General features: G+C 39.9%; 1 protein-coding gene across 1 annotated transcript in view; it reads left to right on the top strand.

The window, feature by feature from the left end:
* The first annotated feature begins 14,891 nt into the window (after positions 1 to 14,891).
* The window catches only part of RGS22 (regulator of G protein signaling 22), a 173,305-nt gene continuing 166,367 nt past the window's right edge, over positions 14,892 to 21,829 (top strand). Inside the window, exons 1-2 of the mRNA XM_061171399.1 lie at positions 14,892 to 14,967; positions 15,474 to 15,502. Coding sequence (XP_061027382.1) covers positions 14,943 to 14,967; positions 15,474 to 15,502 — 54 coding nt within the window. The 5' untranslated portion in view covers positions 14,892 to 14,942. The remainder of the gene's footprint in view (positions 14,968 to 15,473; positions 15,503 to 21,829) is intronic.

Here is a 21,829-nt window from a genome sequence, read left to right as displayed (position 1 = left end):
GTATAGGAATGCAAGAGATTTCTGTGCATTAATTTTGTCTCCTGCAACTTTACCAAGTTCATTGATTAGTTCTAGTAGTTTCCTGGTGGCATCTTTAGGATTCTCTATGTATAGTATCACGTCATCTGCAAACAGTGACAGTTTTACTTCTTCTTTTCCAATTTGTATTCCTTTTATTTCATTTTGTTCTCTGATTGCCGTGGCTAGGACTTCCAAAACTACGTTGAATAATAGTGGTGAGAGTGGACATCCTTGTCTTGTTCCTTATCTTAGAGGAAATGCTTTCAGTTTTCACCATAGAGAACGATGTTTGCTGTGGGTTTGTCATATATGGCCTTTATTATGTTGAGGTAGGTTCCCTCTATGCCCACTTTCTGGAGAGTTTTTATCATAAATGGGTGTTGAATTTTGTCAAAAGCTTTTTCTGCATCTATTGAGATGATCATATGGTTTTTCTTCTTCAATTTGTTAATATGGTGTATCACATTGATTGATTTGCATATATTGAAGAATCCTTGCATCCCTGGTTTAAATCCCACTTAATCATGGTGTATGATCCTTTTAATGTGTTGTTGGATTCTGTTTGCTAGTATTTTGTTGAGGATTTTTGCATCTATATTCATCAGTGATATTGGTCTGTAATTTTCTTTTTTTGTAGTATCTTTGTCTGGTTTTGGTATCAGGGTGATGGTGGCCTCATAGAATGAGTTTGGGAGTGTTCTTTCCTCTGCAATTTTTTGGAAGAGTTTGAGAAGGATGGGTGTTAGCTCTTCTCTAAATGTTTGATAGAATTCACCTATGAAGCCATCTGGTCCTGGACTTTTGTTTGTTGGAAGATTTTTAATCACAGTTTCAACTTCATTCCTTGTGATTGGTCTGTTCATATTTTCTATTTCTTCCTGGTTCAGTCTTGGAAGGTTATACCTTTCTAAGAATCTGTCCATTTCTTCCAGGTTGTCCATTTTATTGGCATAGAGTTGCTTGTAGTAGTCTCTTAGGATGCTTTGTATTTCTGAAGTGTCTGTTGTAACTTCTCCTTTTTCATTTCTAATTTTATTGATTTGAGTCCTCTCCCTCTTTTTCTTGATGAGTCTGGCTAATGGTTTATCAATTTTGTTTATCTTCTCAAAGAACCAGCTTTTAGTTTTATTGATCTTTGCTATTGTTCTCTTTGTTTCTATTTCATTTATTTCTGCTCTGATCTTTATGATTTCTTTCCTTCTGCTAACTTTGGGTTTTGTTTGTTCTTCTTTCTCTAGTTCCTTTAGGTGTAAAGTTAGATTGTTTATCTGAGATTTTTCTTGTTTCTTGAGGTAGGCTTGTATAGCTATAAACTTCCCTCTTAGAACTGCTTTTGCTGCATCCCATAGGTTTTGGATCGTCGTGTTTTCATTCTCATTTGTCTCCAGGTATTTTTTGATTTTCTCTTTGATTTCTTCAGTGATCTCTTGGTTATTTAATAATGTATTATTTAGCCTGCATGTGTTTGTGTTTTTTACGTTTTTTCCCTGTAATTGATTTCTAATCTCATAGCATTGTGGTCAGAAAAGATGCTTGATATGATTTCAATTTTCTTAAATTTACTGAGGCTTGATTTGTGACCCAAGACGTGATCTATCCTGGAGAATGTTCCGTGCACACTTGAGAAGAAAGTGTAATTGGCTGTTTTTGGATGGAATGTCCTATAAATATCAGTTAAATCTATCTGGTCTATTGTGTCATTTAAAGCTTCTGTTTCCTTATTTTCATTTTGGATGATCTGTCCATTGTTGTAAGTGAGGTGTTAAAGTCCCTCACTATTATTGTGTTACTGTCAATTTCCTCTTTTATAGCTGTTAGCAGTTGCCTTATGTATTGAGTTGCTCCTATGTTGGGTGCATATATATTTATAGTTGTTATATCTTCTTCTTGGATTGATCCCTTGATCATTATGTAGTGTCCTTCCTTGTCTCTTGTAACATTCTTTATTTTAAAGTCTATTTTATCTGATATGAGTATTGCTACTCCAGCTTTCTTTTGATTTCCATTTGCATGGAATATCTTTTTCCATCCCCTCACTTTCAGTCTGTATGTGTCCCTAGGTCTGAAGTGGGTCTCTTTTATTAGACAGCCTATATATGGACCTTGTTTTTGTATCCATTCAGCAAGTCTGTGTCTTTTGGTTGGAGCATTTAATCCATTCACGTTTAAGGTAATTATCGATATGTATGTTCCTATGACCATTTTCTTAATTGTTTTGGGTTTGTTTTTGTAGGTCCTTTTCTTCTCTTGTGTTTCCCACTTAGAGAAGTTCCTTTAGCATTTTTTGTAGAGCTGGTTTCATGGTGCTGAATTCTCTTAGCTTTTGCTTTTCTGTAAAGCTTTTGATTTCTCCATTGAATCTGAATGAGATCCTTGCTGGGTAGAGTAATCTTGGTTGTAGGTTCTTCCCTTTCATCACTTTAAGTATATCATGCCACTCCCTTCTGGCTTGTAGAGTTTCTGCTGAGAAATCAGCTGTTAACCTTATGGGAGTTCCCTTGTACATTATTTGTCATTTTTCCTTCGCTGCTTTCAATAATTTTTCTTTGTCTTTAATTTTTTCCAATTTGATTACTATGTGTCTCGGCGTGTTTCTCCTTGGGTTTATCCTGTATGGGACTCGCTGCACTTCCTGGACTTGGGTGGCTATTTCCTTTCCCATGTTAGGGAAGTTTTCGACTATAATCTTTTCAAATATTTTCTCTGGTCCTTTCTGTCTCTCTTCTCCTTCTGGGACCCCTATAATGCGAATGTTGTTGCGTTTAATGTTGTCCCAGAAGTCTCTTAGGGTCTCTTCATTTCTTTTCATTCTTTTTTCTTTATTCTGTTCTGCAGCAGTGAATTCCACCATTCTCTCTTCCAGGTCACTTATCCGTTCTTCTGCCTCAGTTATTCTGCTCTTGATTCCTTCTAGTGTAGTTTTCATTTCAGTTATTGTACTGTTCATCTCTGTTTGTTTGTTCCTTAATTCTTCTAGGTCTTTTTTAAGCATCTCTTTCATCTTCTCGATCTTTGCCTCCATTGTTTTTCCGAGGTCCTGGATCATCTTCACTATCATTATTCTGAATTCTTTTTCTGGAAGGTTGCCTATCTCCACTTCATTTAGTTGTTTTTCTGGGGTTTTATCTTGTTCCTTCTTCTGGTACATAGCCCTCTGCCTTTTCATCCTTTCTATCTTTCTGTGAATGTGGTATTTGTTCCACAGGCTGCAGGATTGTAGTTCTTGCTTCTGCTGTCTGCCCTCTGGTGGATGAGGCTATGTAAGGGGCTTGTGCAAGTTTCCTGATGGGAGGGACTGGTGGTGGGTAGAGCTGACTGTTGCTCTGGTGGGCAGAGCTCAGTAAAACTTTAATCCGCTTGACTGCTGATGGGTGGGGCTGGGTTCCCTGCCTGTTGGTTGTTTGGCCTGAGGCAACCCAACACTGGAGCCTACCTGGGCTCTTTGGTGGGGCTAATGGCAGACTCTGGGAGGGCTTACACCAAGGAGTACTTCCCAGAACTTCTGCTGCCAGTGTCCTTGTCCCCACGGTGAGCCACAGTCACCCCCCGCCTCTGCAGGAGACCCTCCAACACTAGCAGGTTGGTATGGTTCAGTCTCCCCTGGGGTCACTGCTCCTTCCCCTGAGTCCCGATGCACACACTACTTTGTGTGTGCCCTCCAAGAGTGGAGTCTTTGTTTCCCCCAGTCCTGTCAAAGTCCTGCAATCAAATCCCACTAGCCTTCAAAGTCTGATTCTCTAGGAATTCCTCCTCCCGTTGCCAGACCCCCAGGTTGGGAAGCCTGATGTGGGGCTCAGAACCTTCACTCCAGTGGGTGGACTTCTGTGGTATAAGTGTTCTCCAGTCTGTGAGTCACCCACCCAGCAGTTATGGGATTTGATTTTACTGTGATTGCCCCCCTCCTACCGTCTCATTGTGGCTTCTCCTTTGTCTTTGGATGTGGGGTATCTTTTTTGGTGAGTTCCAGTGTCTTCCTGTCGATGATTGTCCAGCAGCTAGTTGTGATTCTGGTATTCTTGCAAGAGGGAGTGAGAGCACGTACTTCTACTCTGCCATCTTGGTTCAGGGCTCCCATGAATCATTTTCTGATCTCTCCAACAAGACAAAATTCTTACCTTCTTTGAATCTAGTGTTTATTCATACCTTTCTTATGGTATTTATGGCATGTTTTATTTGTATTAAATTCTTGTTTTCCACCATTAGCAAGTTCCTTAAGAGCAGAATTGTTTTATTCACCTCTCTGCCTCTTTTAGCAGAATGTCTTGTGCATGATAGATGTTGCAAGTATTAATTGAATTGCTGAATTAATAATGATTATCACATGATATGATAATGAATCATATGATAATGATATATAATATAATAGTTATGATGAATGAGAATTAAGATATGCACGCATGTATGTGTATATACATACACATATGTTAGGTGTTTAAGGGCAGAGGATTTTGGCCTTTAGAGTTGAAATATGCATCACTTTATGATTAAGTGGTATATTACTACATGCAGAAAGTAAACAATACATTCCAATTTTTATGTGCTAGGGTGGCAAAGATATTTAATTTTTGTGTGTGTTGGTATTCAAGAGAGGGAAATATATGTTCAAAATATAGTACTTTAAAAAAATTATTTATTTATTTTTGGCTGCATTGGGTCTTCGTTGCTGCACGCAGGCTTTCTTTACTTTTTATTTTTCATTATTTTTTTTCAGGCTTTCTTTAGTTGCAACGAGTGGGGGCTACTCTTCGTTGTGGTGCGTGGGCTTCTCATTGCAGTGGCTTCTCTTGTTGCGGAGCATGGGCTCTAGGCACACGGGCTTCAGTAGTTGTGGCACGTGGGCTCAGTAGTTGTGGCTCATGGGGCCTAGAGTGCAGGCTCAGTAGTTGTGGCGCATGGGCTTAGTTGCTCCGTGGCATGTGGGATCTCCCCAGACCAGGGCTCGAACCCGTGTCCCCTGCATTGTCAGGTGGGTTCTTTTTTTTTTAAAGTAACACTTTTCTTTTTTTTTTTTAATTAATTAATTTATTTATCTATGGCTGTGTTGGGTCTTCGTTTCTGTGTGAGGGCTTTCTCTAGTTGTGGCAAGCGGGGGCCACTCTTCATCGCAGTGTGCGGGCCTCTCACTATCATGGCCTCTCTTGTTGCGGAGCACAGGCTCCAGACACGCAGGCTCAGTAATCGTGGCTCACGGGCCCAGTTGCTCCGCGGCACGTGGGATCTTCCCAGACCAGGGCTCGAACCCGTGTCCCCTGCATTGGCAGGCAGATTCTCAACCACTGCGCCACCAGGGAAGCCCGTCAGGTGGGTTCTTAACCACTGCGCCACCAGGGAAGCCCTATAGTACTTATTTTAAAGGAAAAAATATTTTATTTCTTTTTTTGCTCCAGCTTTATTGGGATAGAATTGACATATAACATCATGTAAGTTTAAGTTGTACAACAGGTTATTTTGATACACTTATATATTGCAAAATGATTACCACCGTACTCTTAGCTAACATTTCCATCCCATCACATAATTACTATTTCTTTTTTTGTTGGTGAGAACATTTAAGATTTACTCTCTTAGCAACTTTCTTTTTTTTTAAAATTAATTAATTAATGTTTTATTTTTGGCTGTGTTGGGTCTTCGTTGCTGCACACAGGCTTTCTCTAGTTGCGGTGAGCGGGGGCTACTCTTTGTTGCCGTGCGTGGGCTTCTCATTTCGGTGGCTTCTCTTGTTGTGGAGCACGGACTCTCGGCGCATGGGCTTCAGTAGTTGTGGCACGCAGGCTCGGTAGTTGTGGCTCATGAGATCTAGAGCGCAGGCTCAGTAGTTGTGGCGCACGGGCTTAGTTGCTCCGCGGCATGTGGGATCTTCCCGGACCAGGGCTTGAACCCGTGTCCCCTGCATTGGCAGGTGGATTTTTAACCACTGAGCCACCAGGGAAGTCCCTCTTAGCAACTTTCAAGTATATAATACAGTATTATTAGCTATAATCACCATGCTGTACATTAGATCCCCGGAACTTGTTAATCTTAGATTAACTGAATGTAATTTTATTTCTTGAATGTTTTCATGTGTTTTTGTAAATATTAATGACTTGAAGCTTATTTGGGTATCACCTGAGAAGAGCTGAATGATCTTAAATGTTTAAAATAAATATTTTAATAATAATAATGTCATGGGTTAAGAACAAAACAATTATGATCTGGGTGATCTTATTGAAGTACACATCTTGAGTGTGTCTCTCATTTGTTTAAAATCTTAATTGAATTGATGAATTAATAATAATTGGTTACCATATAAGATAAATTTTATCCAAATCTGTTTTCTTTTTCAGCTGATATCAAATAAATTTATCGAAATCTCAGTTTACTCTTTAAGCTGATATGCTAGAGTACTTCGAATATAGTTGTTTGCTTTTGAGAGGGTTAAAACTGAGCCACTGCCCCTTTCATACTCTCTTTGCTCCAGCCCTCTAACCAGTATCCCTCTCCCATGGCAATGCTGCTTTCTCCTTTGGATTGTCATTCTCTCTCTTCCCCTCTGCCTCACTCCTGTTTGCCTTTTAAAACTCTGCTCAGTGGACACCAAGGCTGATCACCTTCCCCCCACTCCCTGGCTGGTTATGTCACTCTCCGGAGACCCTTTGTATCTGTGTTCTCACAGCATTTATCAGAACTTTTATGCTTTCTTTGTTAGCCAGTGAAGTCCTCTGACCTGTGTCTGAGTCCCCAGTACTTAGTCTAGTCCCTAAGCACTGAATAGAAGTTCACTGTTTGCCAAAAGTCTTCCCTGCCACCTCCCCCATGCCTAGCCTGGGTTAGGTATACATGGGGTGCCCTGGGGCGCAGAGAGCGGGAGCTCTGTGTCATTGTTGAAAATGAGGGGTTGTCAAGACTGCTGTCATGAAAGGCCTCTTTTTCCCTTATTCTCTGCTGCCAGGGAAATGTACACTGCTGCCTCTCTCCTTTTGTACTGATACAGAGGATAATCTGCACTCATTTTCAAGTTAATTTGTAAGTGCTTTTGAATTGTTTCATGAGGAGTGTAAATGTGCCAAGGGCAGGGGCTGTTCTTTCTTACCCCTCTCTAGTGCTCTAGAGTCTACTAGTATAATCAGAGACACAGTAAATGTTGACTAAATGGGCTGTGGAATCCTGAGACAGTGACCTCAGTTTAAAATATTTATAGATCTTTATTGTTGGTGGCTAATTTTTAATTTGGCCAGGAAGTGAACGATGTATATTACAGACACTATCTCATTATATTAAGAGCAATGCTATGAGAGTGGTACCATTATTTGCTTTTTCTTCCCCCTTTCAGATAAGGCTTAGAAGAGTTTAAAATTGTGTTCATCCCCACTAGTGAATTTAGGGCTGAGGTTAAAATGATGGCTGTTTGACTCCAGATATTTAGACTTGGCTTTCTGCCTGCTCATACTAACCTGAGGAGTATCCCTCTCCTATGGCAGCAAACCTTTGGTTCTCCTGCTCCCTGATTATTAGAGAATCACTTGCTGTTGGTTTGGCTTCAGGTAAGGAGATAGGAAATTCAAGCTAATGGACATTTTATTTTTCCTGATCACTGATGCCTGACTGGCAGATCAAAAATTAAGATCGTCCAGCAATCCCACTCCTGGGCATATATCCAGAAACGATGAAAGCTCTAGTTTGAAAAGATAATGCACCCCAATGTTCATAGTGGCACTATTTACAATAGCCAAAACATGGAAGCAACCTAAGTATCCATCAACAGATGAATGTATAAAGAATATGTGGTATACACACAGACACAAAGACACACACACACACACACACACACACACACACACACACACACACACAATGGAATATTACTCAGCCATTAAAAAGAATGAAATAATGCCATTTGCAGCAACATGGATGGACCTAGAGATGATCATACTAAGTGAAGTAAGTCAGACAAAGACAAGTATTATATGATATGTGGAATCTAAAAAATAGTACAAATGAACTCATTTATGAAACAGAAACAGACTCACAGACATAGAAAACAAACTTTTGGTTACCAAAGGGGAAGGGGGGGAGGGATAAATTGGGAGTATGGGATGCACACTACCATATATAAAATAGATAAACAACAAGGATTTACTGTATAGCACAGGGAGCTATATTCAGTGTCTTGTAATAAACTATAATGGAAAAGAATAAAAAATATATATATACACATAAATGTATAACTGAATCACTTTGCTGTACACCTGAAACTAATACAATACTGTAAATTAACTATACTTCAATTTTTAAAAATTAAGAGATCTTTTATTTTGACCAATCTACTAATGTTCTTTATAACTTTTTTTAAAAGACTTTTTTAGAGCAGTTTTAGGTTCACAGCAAAATTAAGAGGAAGTTACAGAGATTTCCCATAGACTCCCTGTCCCCACACTTGCATAGCCACCCCATTATCAACATCCCCACCAGAGCGGTACATTTGCCGTAACTGATGAATCTACATATACCATTATAATCACCCAAAGTCCATAGTTTACCTTAGGTAGGGTTCACTCTTGGTGGTGTACATTCTATGGGTTTGGACAAATGTATAATGACTTGTATCCACCATTATAATATCATACAGAGTAGAGCCACTGCTCTAAAATCCTCGGTGCTCTGCCCATTCACCTCTCTCTCCACTAACCTCTGGCAACCACCGATCTTTTTACTGTCTCCATAGTTTTCCCTTTTCCAGAATGTCATGTAGTTGGAATCATACGGTATGTAACCTTTTTCAGGTTGGCTTTTTACTTAGTAATATGCATTTAAGGTACTTCCATGTTTTTTTGTGGCTTGATAGCTCATTTCTTTTTAGTACTGAGTAATATTCCATTGTCTGCATGTACCAGAGTTTATCTGTCTACCGAAGGGCATCTTAGTTGCTTCCAAGTTTTGCCAATTATGAATAAAGCTGCTATAAACATCCATGTGAAGGTTCTTGTGTGGACATAAGTTTTCAACTCCTTCGGGTAAATACCAAGGAGCACAATTGTTGGATCATATGGTAAGAGTATGTTTAGTTTTATAAGAAACCACCAAACTGTCTTCCAAAGTGGCTATAATATTTTGCCATCTCACCAGCAATGTTGTGGTTAGTTCCTGTTGGTCCACATCCTCACCAGCATTTGGTGTTGTCAGTGTTTGGATTTTGACCTTTTGAAAAGGTTTGCAGTGGTATCTTATTGTTGTTTTATTTTATAACTTCCAATAATAAAATCTTTATTTCTTCATTAAATATAATTCACTAATTTAACATGCATTTATGGAGCATTTACTATATCATGGCAGGTTTTGTTCTAGGTGCTGGGCCTGCAGGAGAGACCCACACAGGTCAAAAAATCCCTTAGAGCTCAAATTCATTTTTAAAAAAAAGTAGAGGAGGGGAGAAAAAAAAGGAGGAGAAAAAGAAAAAATAATGTATTCTCTATTTGTAAAAATTACAAAACCCTAGAGCAATATTAGAGTTTTAAAACTTTAGGGAAGCGTTAAAAAATTGAATTATCTCATCAGTTTGTGAAAGAAACAAAGTAATGTAATGGAATATATTGATAATTAGAATAAATCTAAACCAGCATGTCCAGAGGGTAGTTATCTTGAATAAGTTAAGAAATTGCCTAATGAATGTATTAAACTAATTATGTTCCTTCTTCAAAAAATTATGAACTGTTAAGTGAAAAAATTTAAAAAAGAATGCTGTTTTCTAGTTAAGTGTGATACGGAGTGTATGTAGTTGTTATCCAGTATTGATATGTAATTTCACAAAAAGGAAAGAATCAGTGATTATCAAAAAGAAAATGTAAAGAAACAATATATAAATGTTATAACTGCCACAACTGCAGTTATTTTAGGGATTGGAATGGGGGATGGTATTGTATATCATCAGATGTTGAGTTGCCATCCAGCTCCTAGGAAAAACATTCTACTGCATTATCCTGTCATTTTGATTCATTTATTCATGAATAAAAATGATTCATGTAAAAATTAAGGATATAGTTTAGCTATGCGGAAATAAGTGAAAACAACCCAAATGAGAACAAGCAAAGGCTATTTATTCAGAGCCTGTTTTAGCAAAGGAGTCAGCCACCATCATTTGCATGTGGCAGTGGCTCAATGGCAGGCAAGAGAGTGGGAAAGCTGTATAGTGAAAAAAGGGGTGAACTTCAGGTGTGCTCTGTTTGGAGTTTGTTAGCAGGGGAAGCTGGAAGTGGGCTATCTAGAATCCTATGTTACTAGTTAGGGAAGCATATTTGGTTTTCTCTGGTTGGTCCTGAGTTGGAAGTGAGAGCAAAAATGAGAGAAACTGGCAGTTATTGATGAAGTCCTGACCATTTGGGGCTTATTGCTGCAGAAGTTGTGGCTTGGCTTCCCAGGCTGGTTGCTACAGAGGTTATTAAAGTTCTCTTGTCATATATGGTCTTGCCATTGTCCATTTGTACAGTCAGACTTTCTACTAAATATCCCATTACTATCAAAAATTAAAATCACAATGGTAATATGAATTTCATCCCGTTGATGCTTCCTGTTCACATTTAGAAAGGTTTGGAACTAGGCTTAAGTTTGACCCTACCACACCAAACCCAAGGAACGACCAATAAGTTTAAATCACTAAACAGGTAGGATGCCTGAAAAATCTGCTCTTGACTGTCAAGGAGATATATACACATACACTCCGGTCTCTCCAGCAGTACCTGTGAGAATCGTTGGATAAATCCCTGTAGCTTCTCACCCTGAGCAGGCTACAAAGAGTAGCCCTAATGCAAATTAATCCTTGCAATTCAGATCAGCCCTTGTGACTTTTGGTTTAGGATTCATATTTGGAGACCTGATCATTTTTCTTTGTCTACAGCACCTTTACATGATATCACTTCTGTCCTGTTCCGCAGTTTCATCACAGTTTTAGCTATTTTGCAGGGAGACTGTCTGAGATGCTCTCCAAGATTCCCCCCAATTGACTTTAGGTGTACTACAAAGTCTATGTTTTAGTAAGTCTATCCCAAATACATCCTTCAAATTCTCTAATAATATGTCCAGAATCAGAAGAGAATAAACAAAAACTTAATTCCATTTACGTAGATATAGGTCTTATTACAAACTTGTGGTTTTGAACTGCCTAGGTTTTCAACAATGGTATAGACTAGTAGTAAAAAAAAAAAAAGGCCTTTTTGGAAATACTAGCTAGTTTGGGGCGCAGAAGCATAATAAAATGTGTTAAAAGTAAGTAAAGTACAGTCATCAGGGAAATACAAATCAAAACCACAAAGAGATACCACTTCACACCCAGTAGGATGGCTAGAATCAAAAAGACAGATGATAACAAGTGTGAGTGAAGCTGTGGTAAAATCAGAACCCTCATCCACTGCTGGTGGCAATATAAGATGGTACAGCCAATTTGGAAAATAGTCTTGTAGTTCCTTAAAAATTAAACAGGGCTGCCAAACAAACATAGAATTACCACATTACCTAGCAATTCCACTCCTAGGTATATATCCAAGAGAAATGAAAACATGTCCACACAAAAACCTGTACACAAATGCTCATAGCAGCATTATTCATAATAGCTAAAAAGTAGAAACAATCCAAATGACTATCAACTGATGAATGGACAAATTGTGGCATAGCCATACAATTGAATATTATTCAGCAACAAAAAAGAATGAAGAACTGATTCATGCCACAACATGGATGAATCTTAAAAACATTATGCTAAGTGAAAGAAACCAGTCACAAAAGACCAACATGTGGTGTGATTCCATTTATATGAAATGTCCAGAATAGGCAAATATATAGAGACAGAAGGTAGATTAGTGGGTGCATAGGGTTTGGGTGGGGACGGGATAATAGGGGTGACAGCTAAGAGTATGAGCTTTCTTTGAGGTGATGAAAATGTTCCAAAACTGATTGTGGTGATGGTTGCACAACTCTGAATATACTAAAACCCACTTAATCATACAGTTTAAGTAGGTGAATTTTATGATATGTGAATTCCATCTCAATAAAACTGTTACCAAAAAAAAATCATCAAAACATTAGAATAGCTTCTTATCTAAGCATTTGGGTTCAAGTAACTGCCTTTATGATTCTTATGCTGTTTTTTTAAATCTCTAATGAGATTATTTTTAGCAAGAAAAGCTGCCTAGCCTGGTTGTTAGAGAAAAGGCTTTGGATGAGACAGGCCTGGATGAGTTGGTGGTTTCAACACTTTCAGGCTTTGCTTGTCTTTGAGCAAATTTTATAAGTCCAAGTCTCAGTTTCTTAAATTGTTGAGGATAATATCAATCTCCCATGGTTATGGTTATTGTTAGAGGCCCACAGCATGTGCAATAAGTGTTAGCCACACTTAATGTGAAAACAAATTATTGTCTTCTCATCAGTATGGCTACCTAAAACAGGAATTAACATATCTTGTCTGTGAGCAGGGCAGAATGACTGCAATGGAGAGAAGATGTTTCAACAAATATGTACTGAGCAGTGGCACTCAGTAGTGGGTGCTGGGTGGGGGGTTGTTAAAAGAACATGAATCTCCTTCACCCCCAGGAGTTTACTGTCTGGTGAGTGGCACTGAGAGTAGAGGGTATCCCTTTAAGACATGAGTTTGTACTAACTACATAGGAGCAAGAGGAGAGCTCAATGAAAGGAGCTCACGTGAAGGTATTCTGGAGATGACACCCAAGCTGAGTATTGAAGAATGAGAAAATTTAGCCTGATAAAGAAAGGCCAGAAGGGCTTCCCTGGTGACAGAAAAACGGTGCAAGCAAATGCCTGAAAAGCCCGTTTGTCGACTCTCAAATTTATATCTCCCAAATTCCAGGCTTCTATATCAACTGCAAACTCAAAATCTTTGCTTTGCATGGCTAATAGGCTTCTTAACCTCTCTCCTACCTGTGTTCCTCTCACAGCTTTCTCCATCTCCAATGATTGCAACTCCATCCTCCTGGCTGCTCATGGCAAAAACCTTGGAATTATTCTCAACTACTTTCATTCCAACATCCACTTTGTCAGGGAATCATCTTGGCCCTACCTTTAAATATATGCGGGATTTGAGTCCATCTCAAACCTGTTACTCAAACCTGCTACTACCCTGCTCTGAGCCACCCGCTCTTGCCTGCTACGACCTGGCCCATCTGCATTCGCTATACAGCACCCAGAGTGATCATTTTCAAATAAAAGTAAAATCGTGGTACTTCTTTGTTCAAACTCCTATAGTTCGTGTTTCACTCAAAATGAAAGCCAGAGTCCTTATGAGGGCCGACAAAGCCATTGTTGATTTGTTCCCTCACGCATCCCCTTCCTGTTCTCCTCACTAGTCTCCCTTGACTTCATTTGGCCCGCTGATTCTGTTTGGCCAAGGTGGTGGTTTATTGCTTTATTTTTTTGTCTTTGCCTATGTACTGCTGAAGAGGAAATAAATATAACTAAGCAGGTGTTAGGGTTTCTTGCAGTACCAGCACCCCTTGTCTTACTCCTTGTTTGCTTAAGCACTCACACACCTGCAGGCCCTAGGAGGCAAATGTGGAGCCACTGAGGGTTTCAAGTAGGTCACATTTGCATTTGGATAATTTTGCTTTCAGCATAGAGAGTGGACTTAAGGGGAACTCCACTGGAAGCAACGACCGAGGGACAAGTTAGGAAGTTTTTTACAACAGTCCAAATGGCAGCCTGTGCTAGGACTCTGGTTGTTAGTGGGAAAGGAGAGAAGGTTCCAGAAATACTTCAAGGTAGAATTGGCAGGACTTAGTGCTTGAGTGAATATGGTGTTTCTGGCTTGAGTCACTTGGTGGAAGAAGGTATCGCTTACTGAATATGGGATTTATGTAAGAAGATGAAATTTGAAAATAAGAAATGGGGAAAAAATGTGAATTTCCCTTTGGACATTTTGATTTGGAAGCATCCAGGAAGAGCTACCACGGGTAGAAATTGGATTTAGGGTTCTCAGGTTCAGGGGGAGAGGTCTGGGCTGGAACTTTGAGTTAGCCACGACGTTGCTAGAAACGCTCACTTTTTCCTAATTAGAGGTATTGTTTTTCTTTTTTCAAATTTCACTCTTCACTTAAACTCCTCTATCATAACTTTTCCGGGAACATACACTATGGGCAACCTCAGTATATTGTCCCCTCTTCATGATTCCTTCGGTAATTTTAAAATCTTATCTATCTTGAGAATTTGGCTGCCCTAACCGATTGGAGGAAAAGTGTGAGGAAGATCTGGTTCCTAAAGCACGTGACTATTTAACTTTTTATACAGGCATTCATATAACTGAACGCGCTCAAGAGCTGTGTGTGGCGAGTACTCGCCCTCCTTCGGTATCTAGAAAACTCTTCCCTTCCTTCTTCGTCTTCTCAGGACGAGCCAGAGAGGCCTCCATCCCGGCACCCGCTCGGAGCCGGTCTTTTCGTACTGTGGACGGTGTGGGCGGAGCTTGTGCGGGAGCTTGTGCGGGGAGAACAGGCCTGAGCCGCAGTCACCACAGTAATGAGACCCCAGCTAGTTCGGGCTCTAAGGGCGATGCGTCTCCAGGGCTCTAGCGGTGGCAGCGCCGGGGTCTGGGCGTGCGTCGTCCCACAGCCGTTGGCGGCGGCGGCGGCGGCGGCGGCGGCGGCGGCGGCGGCGGCGGCGGCGGCGGCGGCGGCGGCGGCGGCGGCGGCGGCGGCGGCGGGGCCGGCCCCGGGCCCGAAGGGGGACGGGCTGGGGCAGACGGTGTACCTTCCTCGGCCCGGGGGGCCCGAAAGGCGCGTGACTGCTCGCTGCTCGGCGCCCGCATTGTCTCAGTTCCATAGCAACTCGGGCCGGGCGGGGCCACAGCGGCCGGCGCAGTCCGGGGCCGCGCGCCGCTCCGCGTCGGCATCCGTTCCCGGGGCCTGACGGCCCGCACGGGTGCCGGGGGCGCGGGCAGCGGCGGCGGCATGCCCGAGAGGCGGCTCACCGCCGGTAGGTGGGGCGGCCGGGGTCGGTGTCGGGGCCGGGGCGCGCGGGCCGCTGCTCTCGCCCGCGGGGCGGCCGCACTGCGCACCGCCTCTGGGTTTCTTTCTCTGCCCGCGCGTCCCGTAGCACTGGCTCCAGAGTTCTCTCACCGCATTTTGTAAGGAATTTAACCCCTCACCCCTTTCCCAGTGCTTCGTTGGCCCCGTCCTATTTTATCTTGCTTAGTTCTCCGTTTTGCAGCGGGAGTAATGGAGGCCTCCGTCTATTAAGGTTAACGCCGGGGTCACAGTCAATTAGTGACCAAGCTGAATTCCAGAGGCCTTTCCTCCCCACTTCCACCTTGAATTCCAACTTAAAATTCAGTCCATGTGCAGAGAATGAACAGAGGGCCAAGAGTTTTACTGAGCTTGCCCACGTATAAAGCAGGGCTAAGTGCTGTCTCAAATTATTTCATTTACTTTAAAAGGAAATAAGATTTGAGTGAGATAATGTAATATTTTATCTTGTTTCAGAGCCACCAACTATTACAGAAGAAGGATTTGTAAGTACAATTTAGAGGGCTACTTTTTTTTTTCTTGGCTTTTTTTAAAAATAGCAAATCATAGATCATTTATAAAAAAAGCTGTTTCTTTTCTTCTTTTTGCCAAATGAGTATAATAGAGGCTTCCGTTTCATAACAAGGGTGCTGAGTACAAGAATTGCTTATTTTTTAACAGGTACATTTTTAAGAAGGGGCCAACTGATTTTTATGGTGGATGCTATTCATTGTTAAAGTTCTTTTACATAAATGGCCTCATTTAATTTTGCTGAACTTGTTAATGACTCCATGAGAGGTAGACTTCATCTCCATGGTTTTATTGTGATGGGGCTGTGCAGTTCCTGGTTACAGTAAACATTAGTAGGTGGCATTGATTGATAATAAGTGGTCTATTTACGGTTATAATTCCTTTAAAAATGTGCTAAATATGTTCTCAGGTCAGACTTCTGGAGAGTTGAGTAATAATAAGTACTTGGCCAAGTACATTGTAATTGTTGTCATTTAGGTGAGTGCTATATCTAGGGTGGTGGGCTCTGCTGTGGTTTCCACAGTGTATTTAAGGAACTTGCCCAAGGTTATACATTAGCTAGGAGGCTGTAGAGCCTCATTCCTACTAAGGTTTGATTCCAGCAGTTCTAACCACTTCTCTAGATTATTTGCTTATGTCCTACAGCACTTATTTCTCTTGTTGGTCAATTATCTTATTTGCTTTTGACTTTTTATTCAACAAACGTGGGTGCCTCTACATTCACAGTGCAGTGCTGGATGCTGAGGATAAGTCTCCAAAAGTTCACAGTCTAGTAGGGGCTATGAGAATGGAGGCTCTCTGCTAGCTTCATTTGCTAGTACTTTCAACTTTCACCCTTCCAGACCTTTGGTCCACCACTGAGAGAGGGAGACCAAAATAGAGGCACAAAGAGTGTGTCAGAAACTCCAACCATCTTCCTGTTGCCTTGGCATCACTCTGTGTAGTGGCAAATTTCTTTAATCTGCTTCCTGAACTGTTTTTCACATCAGCAGGAGGTAGGTAAGCATTTCTGGAGATAACCCTTTCCCATACAACTCCAGCACAAACTCTCTGACAAGCACCCAGCGACATCACCCTTTGAGCTGTCTGCTAACCTCTCCAGGTCTTTTCCCAACTTATGGGAACTCATAACATCTTGAAGATTCTACTAGCCACTACACTTTCTCTTGGTCTCTTTGTACCACTGTCTCCCAGTTATCCCGTCTCTCATTTTTATGTCCCCCTTTCTGGCTTCTATTTTTTTCCTTACCCATGAAAGTGTTGACCTTCTTCAGGATTCTCTGGGAGGACTCTTCTTCTCCTCCTATGGCTTCAGCTACTCTTATTTCACAGGACTCCCAAATCTACACAGCTCCAGCCCACACACCTCTTATGATGCTAGAACTCTGTATCTATTGGGTTATTGGACACTTACATCATCTGGATGTCCCTGCATCACTTCAATAGTCTAAACTGAATTAATCACCCCACCCCATTCTATCTTTCTTCCTCTTTTTCTTATTTTGGTTAATGGTGCCACTGGCCATTCAGTCACCCACATCAGAACGTTTCTTCCCTTTTCTTCACCTCCCACCTGCGGTCATTTAGCAGGTTCCTTTCATAGCCAGATCTTTTTCTCCATCCTCAGTGCTGTCTTATTCAGGCCCTCATCCCTGAGCATGGACTTTGGCAGTAGTCCTCCCTGATATCACTGCCTCCAATATTCCCTCTGCCAACTTCAATTTTCCTTTGCCTAAGGCTTAAAGAGCAGACTCCTGCGTGTCAGCTATGCTGGATTACTTGCTATGGCTTTGCTCTGCCTTTATATTTTTCCTTCTCCCATCAGTCCTACCTTGGCTATCAGATTGCTGTTAACTCTTTAAAAAATTACCATGTTACTCAATTACTCAGAGCTTTATTAATCCTACTGTTTACTGAATGCTGGCTGCATGTTAATATTTAACCTCAAAACAACTCTATTAAGTGGTTATTAACACTCACATTTCACAGATGGGGAAGTCAGTGTTCACAGAGGCTAACTAACTTGGCTTGGGGCCACACATCTAGTAACTGGCAGAGCCACAATGTCAAAAGCCTCCCTTTAGCATTCAAAATCTTTTCTAGAACGTTTCAGCCTTCTTTAAACCTTACTTTCCAATACTTCCTATGTGATAAAGACAATGTTCATACCATTTTAGGTTTATAAAGTACTTCCACATGCCCTCTGCTCCAGCCAAACTGCCCTGCTTGCTTCCTTGCCTTTGCTGTTGAGTTTTGTCTCAGTTGCCCTTCCCCATCCATTTCACAGTCTTGCACATGCTTCAAGGTTCAGCTCATCTCCTCCGTGAAACCTTTCCAACCTAAAATCATCCAGATTGCCTTTGAGCCCTGTGCAGCTTTCAGTTGTGACCAGTTTGTGACCAGATCCTCAGATTCATTTGCTCACCAAGCATTATCTATAGGTTAATTAATTCATATGTCTTGCACATAATATTTATCTCTGTTTTTCAAAAGTATAAAAGTATTTTTTTCTCATTAATATTTTTAGAAGAAATTGTGTGACAGAGATCTCTGGTTTCCCAAAATCCATTCTACCATTTTCCATAATACATGCCAGACATATTACTCTCCAAAATAATTACAACATTTTCTAGCCTCCCTTGCAGCTAAATGTAACCAAATTCTGCTTACAATGGAATGTAAGCAGAAGTGTTGTGTCATACTTCTGAAAAGCTGATGTTTACAGAGATTAAATAACTCACCCCTGGGTCACACAGCTAGTAACTGGTCAGGCCACAATTAGAACCTGTGTCATTCTAACTGTAATACTCAGATAAATGTAAAGGGAGAGAACATGCCCTTCGTCTTGTTTCCTGCTGGCTGAAGTGAGGATGTGATCCTGGAGCTGAGGCAGCCATCTTGGATTCTGAGATAGAAGTGGCATCTTGAGGATGGCAGAGTCACAAGATCAAAGGAGCCTGGGTTCCTGATATGTTGGGAAGCCAGTATGCCAGTTCTGAACTGCTTATAATTACATGAGAGAAATAAGCTTTTGTGTTATTTAAATAGTGTTATCTTGGTTTTCCATTACTGGCAGCAGAGTCCTCTTCTAATATAAAGTGCTTCCATAGTCATAGGAACTTTTTGCTTATTGCATTTTCTCAACCAGTGATCTAAAAACTACAGTGCTATTAAGTATGTCTGCAAAATATTTTAACCCTACGTCTTCAAATGAGAGAATAACATTTAGAATAAATCATTTGTTGTCAGGGACACATTGCCTTGTATATATTTTAACTTTTTGTTTGTAAATTTTGCAATTTCTTAACAAAATTGTGAACTCCTGGAGGGCTAGTGTTGTGACTCAGTACACCTTAATATTCCCTATAGTTAATAGCACAATTCCCAGAATATGTTATTAGATGATTAATAAATTAGTGTATTTGCTTCACTTATCAATTTTTTGCAAAGCTTCATTTGATATATATTCTATATTTTCTACTTTAGCATTTTTAAGTAGCATTATTTCTACTTTAGTGTCTTTATTAACTTTGGTCTTTGATAATTTTCTCAGGGAAAATATATACAAAAAACTTACATATTCAGTTTTCTCATTAGTTCCTTTGGGGGTATATTTTTAATTATATAAGCAATGTATAAATACATTCCTGTAAATAATTCAAATAATAAAAGTGGTAAAGTGAATGCTTCTCTTCATTACTTCCCTCAATCCCATACTCTTTTTCATATTCCATAAAAATTGAAGTATAAATCTGTCATAGCAAGAATAGTAGAGTTCAGACCGCTTTATGATACATTGAGATTTGATTATGTGTTAGGTATACATTGAGAAAAGTTTAAGTTTTAGAGTGACCCCTAAAATTGTTTTTGACTTTAAAATAGAAAATAAATTAGTATTAAAGACTTAAGTACTTGACTCTTTAAATTCAAAATAATATTTTTTTATTGTGCCTTAAAAATTGAAACTATGCAGATAGATATGTCATGCTTCAAAAATAGTCTTTGTAGAGTAAAAGTTTTGTAGTATAATGATCTATTTTGTTGAAGGATTTCTGATATATAAAACTCACAGCTTCAACTTTAAAAGCAGATGCCATTTAAAAAAGAAAAGAGCTTTTTTAAAAAAGCAGATGCTCTTTATTTATACCATAAAATTGAGACTGTAGTTTCAAGTAGTATTTTCTGTATTTTACTTGTTAAAAATGGTATTTATTTTTAGTTAATCTTTAGTCTGTTTAAATTCATATTCTGTTATTTGTATAGGGTGAATGAATTTATTATAAACACAGAGCATTTCCCAAGCATGAGGATATTCTCATTATTCTAATGTAATATGCAAAAAAATCCATATGTTCCAGTCCTCATGAACAAGACTGTCTAATTATATGAACATTAATGACCAATTGGTATTTGTCTTTTCAGATTGTAAATACGGCTGACTGCACATCAGTTGGTTGAATGAACTGTGAGAGCACACTCGGTTGACACGCTAGGTGGCGTTATGTGGAAGTGGTGGAGGGCAGGGGCAGATGGATGGAGGTACCATCCTGCTTCCCTGCTCACGTTCTTTTAAGAGGGTGCAGAGCGAGGTTCGAGAAGTGTTTCCAACAAGTCATTTGGAAACTGAGACTGGTCCTAGAGGTCCTTTGGAAAGTGTAGGCTGTTTGGAATCCTTCCATCTCTGTGGAGTCCAGTTCTCTGGTTGGAATCAAATTCTCTAATGCTTTTTGGAACTGCAGAAAGTGCATTAGAAGTTCCATCAATATGATAGTCAACAAGTATATTATTAAGCAACAACTTGCACTTCTCATTGTATTAGGCACTACTGGGGACACACACTGTCCGTCACTATTCCCAAAAGTTGTATACCTTCTGATTGGCAAGGTGGCCTTTAATATGAAACAATGAGGACACACATTTTATATTTAAGTGTGAATTTTGAGGTTTGAACCAAAAGCACATTTAGAGAAGCTTTCTATCCGTAGGTAAGGTGTGGCATGGGAGAAAAGGTGGTAAAGAGTGTGAGATACTCTCTTTTAAATTAGGATATCAGATTGTAAGAACTTGTGTACAGGGAGAAAGCCTTAGGGTATTTCACCAAATGAATTGACTGAAGCCAAGTAGGTATAATTAAACAGTGTGATTGGATAAAAAGGGAATTGAGAGCTTCCTTTACCTTCTCCAGGCCTTTGAGAATTTCCTCCAGGAGAGAGCGTGAGAACAGAAACCAAATGGAAAAGTACCGCTGGGTAGATGCCGATTGTAATATGTGATGATAACCCTTGGTATAAAAGGAGATCCATACTTTTGTTCTTCATTGCTTGAGCCACTCTTATTTTCTCCTTCCTTCATAAACTATATTCATAATACAATATACAATTTTGCGATCCCGTGAGGATCTGATAAATGGGCTTTTGGCTCTTAAGTTTCCAAAGTGCCTTGGATCTATGCAAGATATACTTTCAACAAACCACTTTGTGAAGTTTGTTTCCCCTTATGTTCTCTTTTTGTTTTTCTTTTTTGGCAACATCTCTGCTTTTTATTTTATTGATGTTGCTTTATTAGAGTCTTTCTTAGGTTATCAGTCTCTTCTCTTTAGGTTTCATGTCCTCAGTATAATCATTCAAGCATTCACTCAACAAAAGTGTAAGCATCTATTATCTGAAGCATTGGGATTTTTTTTTATTGAAGTATAGTTTATTTACAATGATATGTCAGTTTCAGGAGTACAGCAAATTGATTCAGTTATACATATATATTCTTTTTCAGATTCTTTTAGCATTGGGAATTTTCAAAGTGAGTAAGAAACAGTCTTTTTCCTCCAGAAATTCACAGTCCAGAGAGTGAGATATCTAAACAGACAATTATAGTCTGAAGTATTAAAAGTTATGATAGGGTAAACATATCATAGCGGAAACATCACATTTCTTCTCTTCTTTTGGAGAAGAAAAAAGGATAGATGGGTAAATAAGAGGAGAAAAGACTTTCCAAGTAGAATAATCAGCATGCGCCAAGGTGCAGAACTATTAAAAAAATTGCTATGACTGGAACATGGTAGTATGAGATGAGACTAGACAGCTGGGCAGCAACTAAAGTGCATTCATCATAAGCCATTTTTTGTGTGTTAGAAAAGGATGGGGGATTGGGAGACAGGTGGAACTCTTGTATTGATTGTGGTGTTGTTAGGAAGATTGATCTATACTGTAATGGTGATGAGAGGTAGGAAGATGAGGTTTGGCATGTTATGGGCAGAAGGGTGAAGCAGAGGTCCCAGGGGTCTGACCATTAGTGCATGGAATCAC

The sequence above is a fragment of the Eubalaena glacialis genome, chromosome 17 (genome assembly GCF_028564815.1).
Source record: "Eubalaena glacialis isolate mEubGla1 chromosome 17, mEubGla1.1.hap2.+ XY, whole genome shotgun sequence".
Lineage (NCBI taxonomy): Eukaryota > Metazoa > Chordata > Mammalia > Artiodactyla > Balaenidae > Eubalaena > Eubalaena glacialis.
This window is presented reverse-complemented; position numbering and strand designations above follow the sequence as displayed.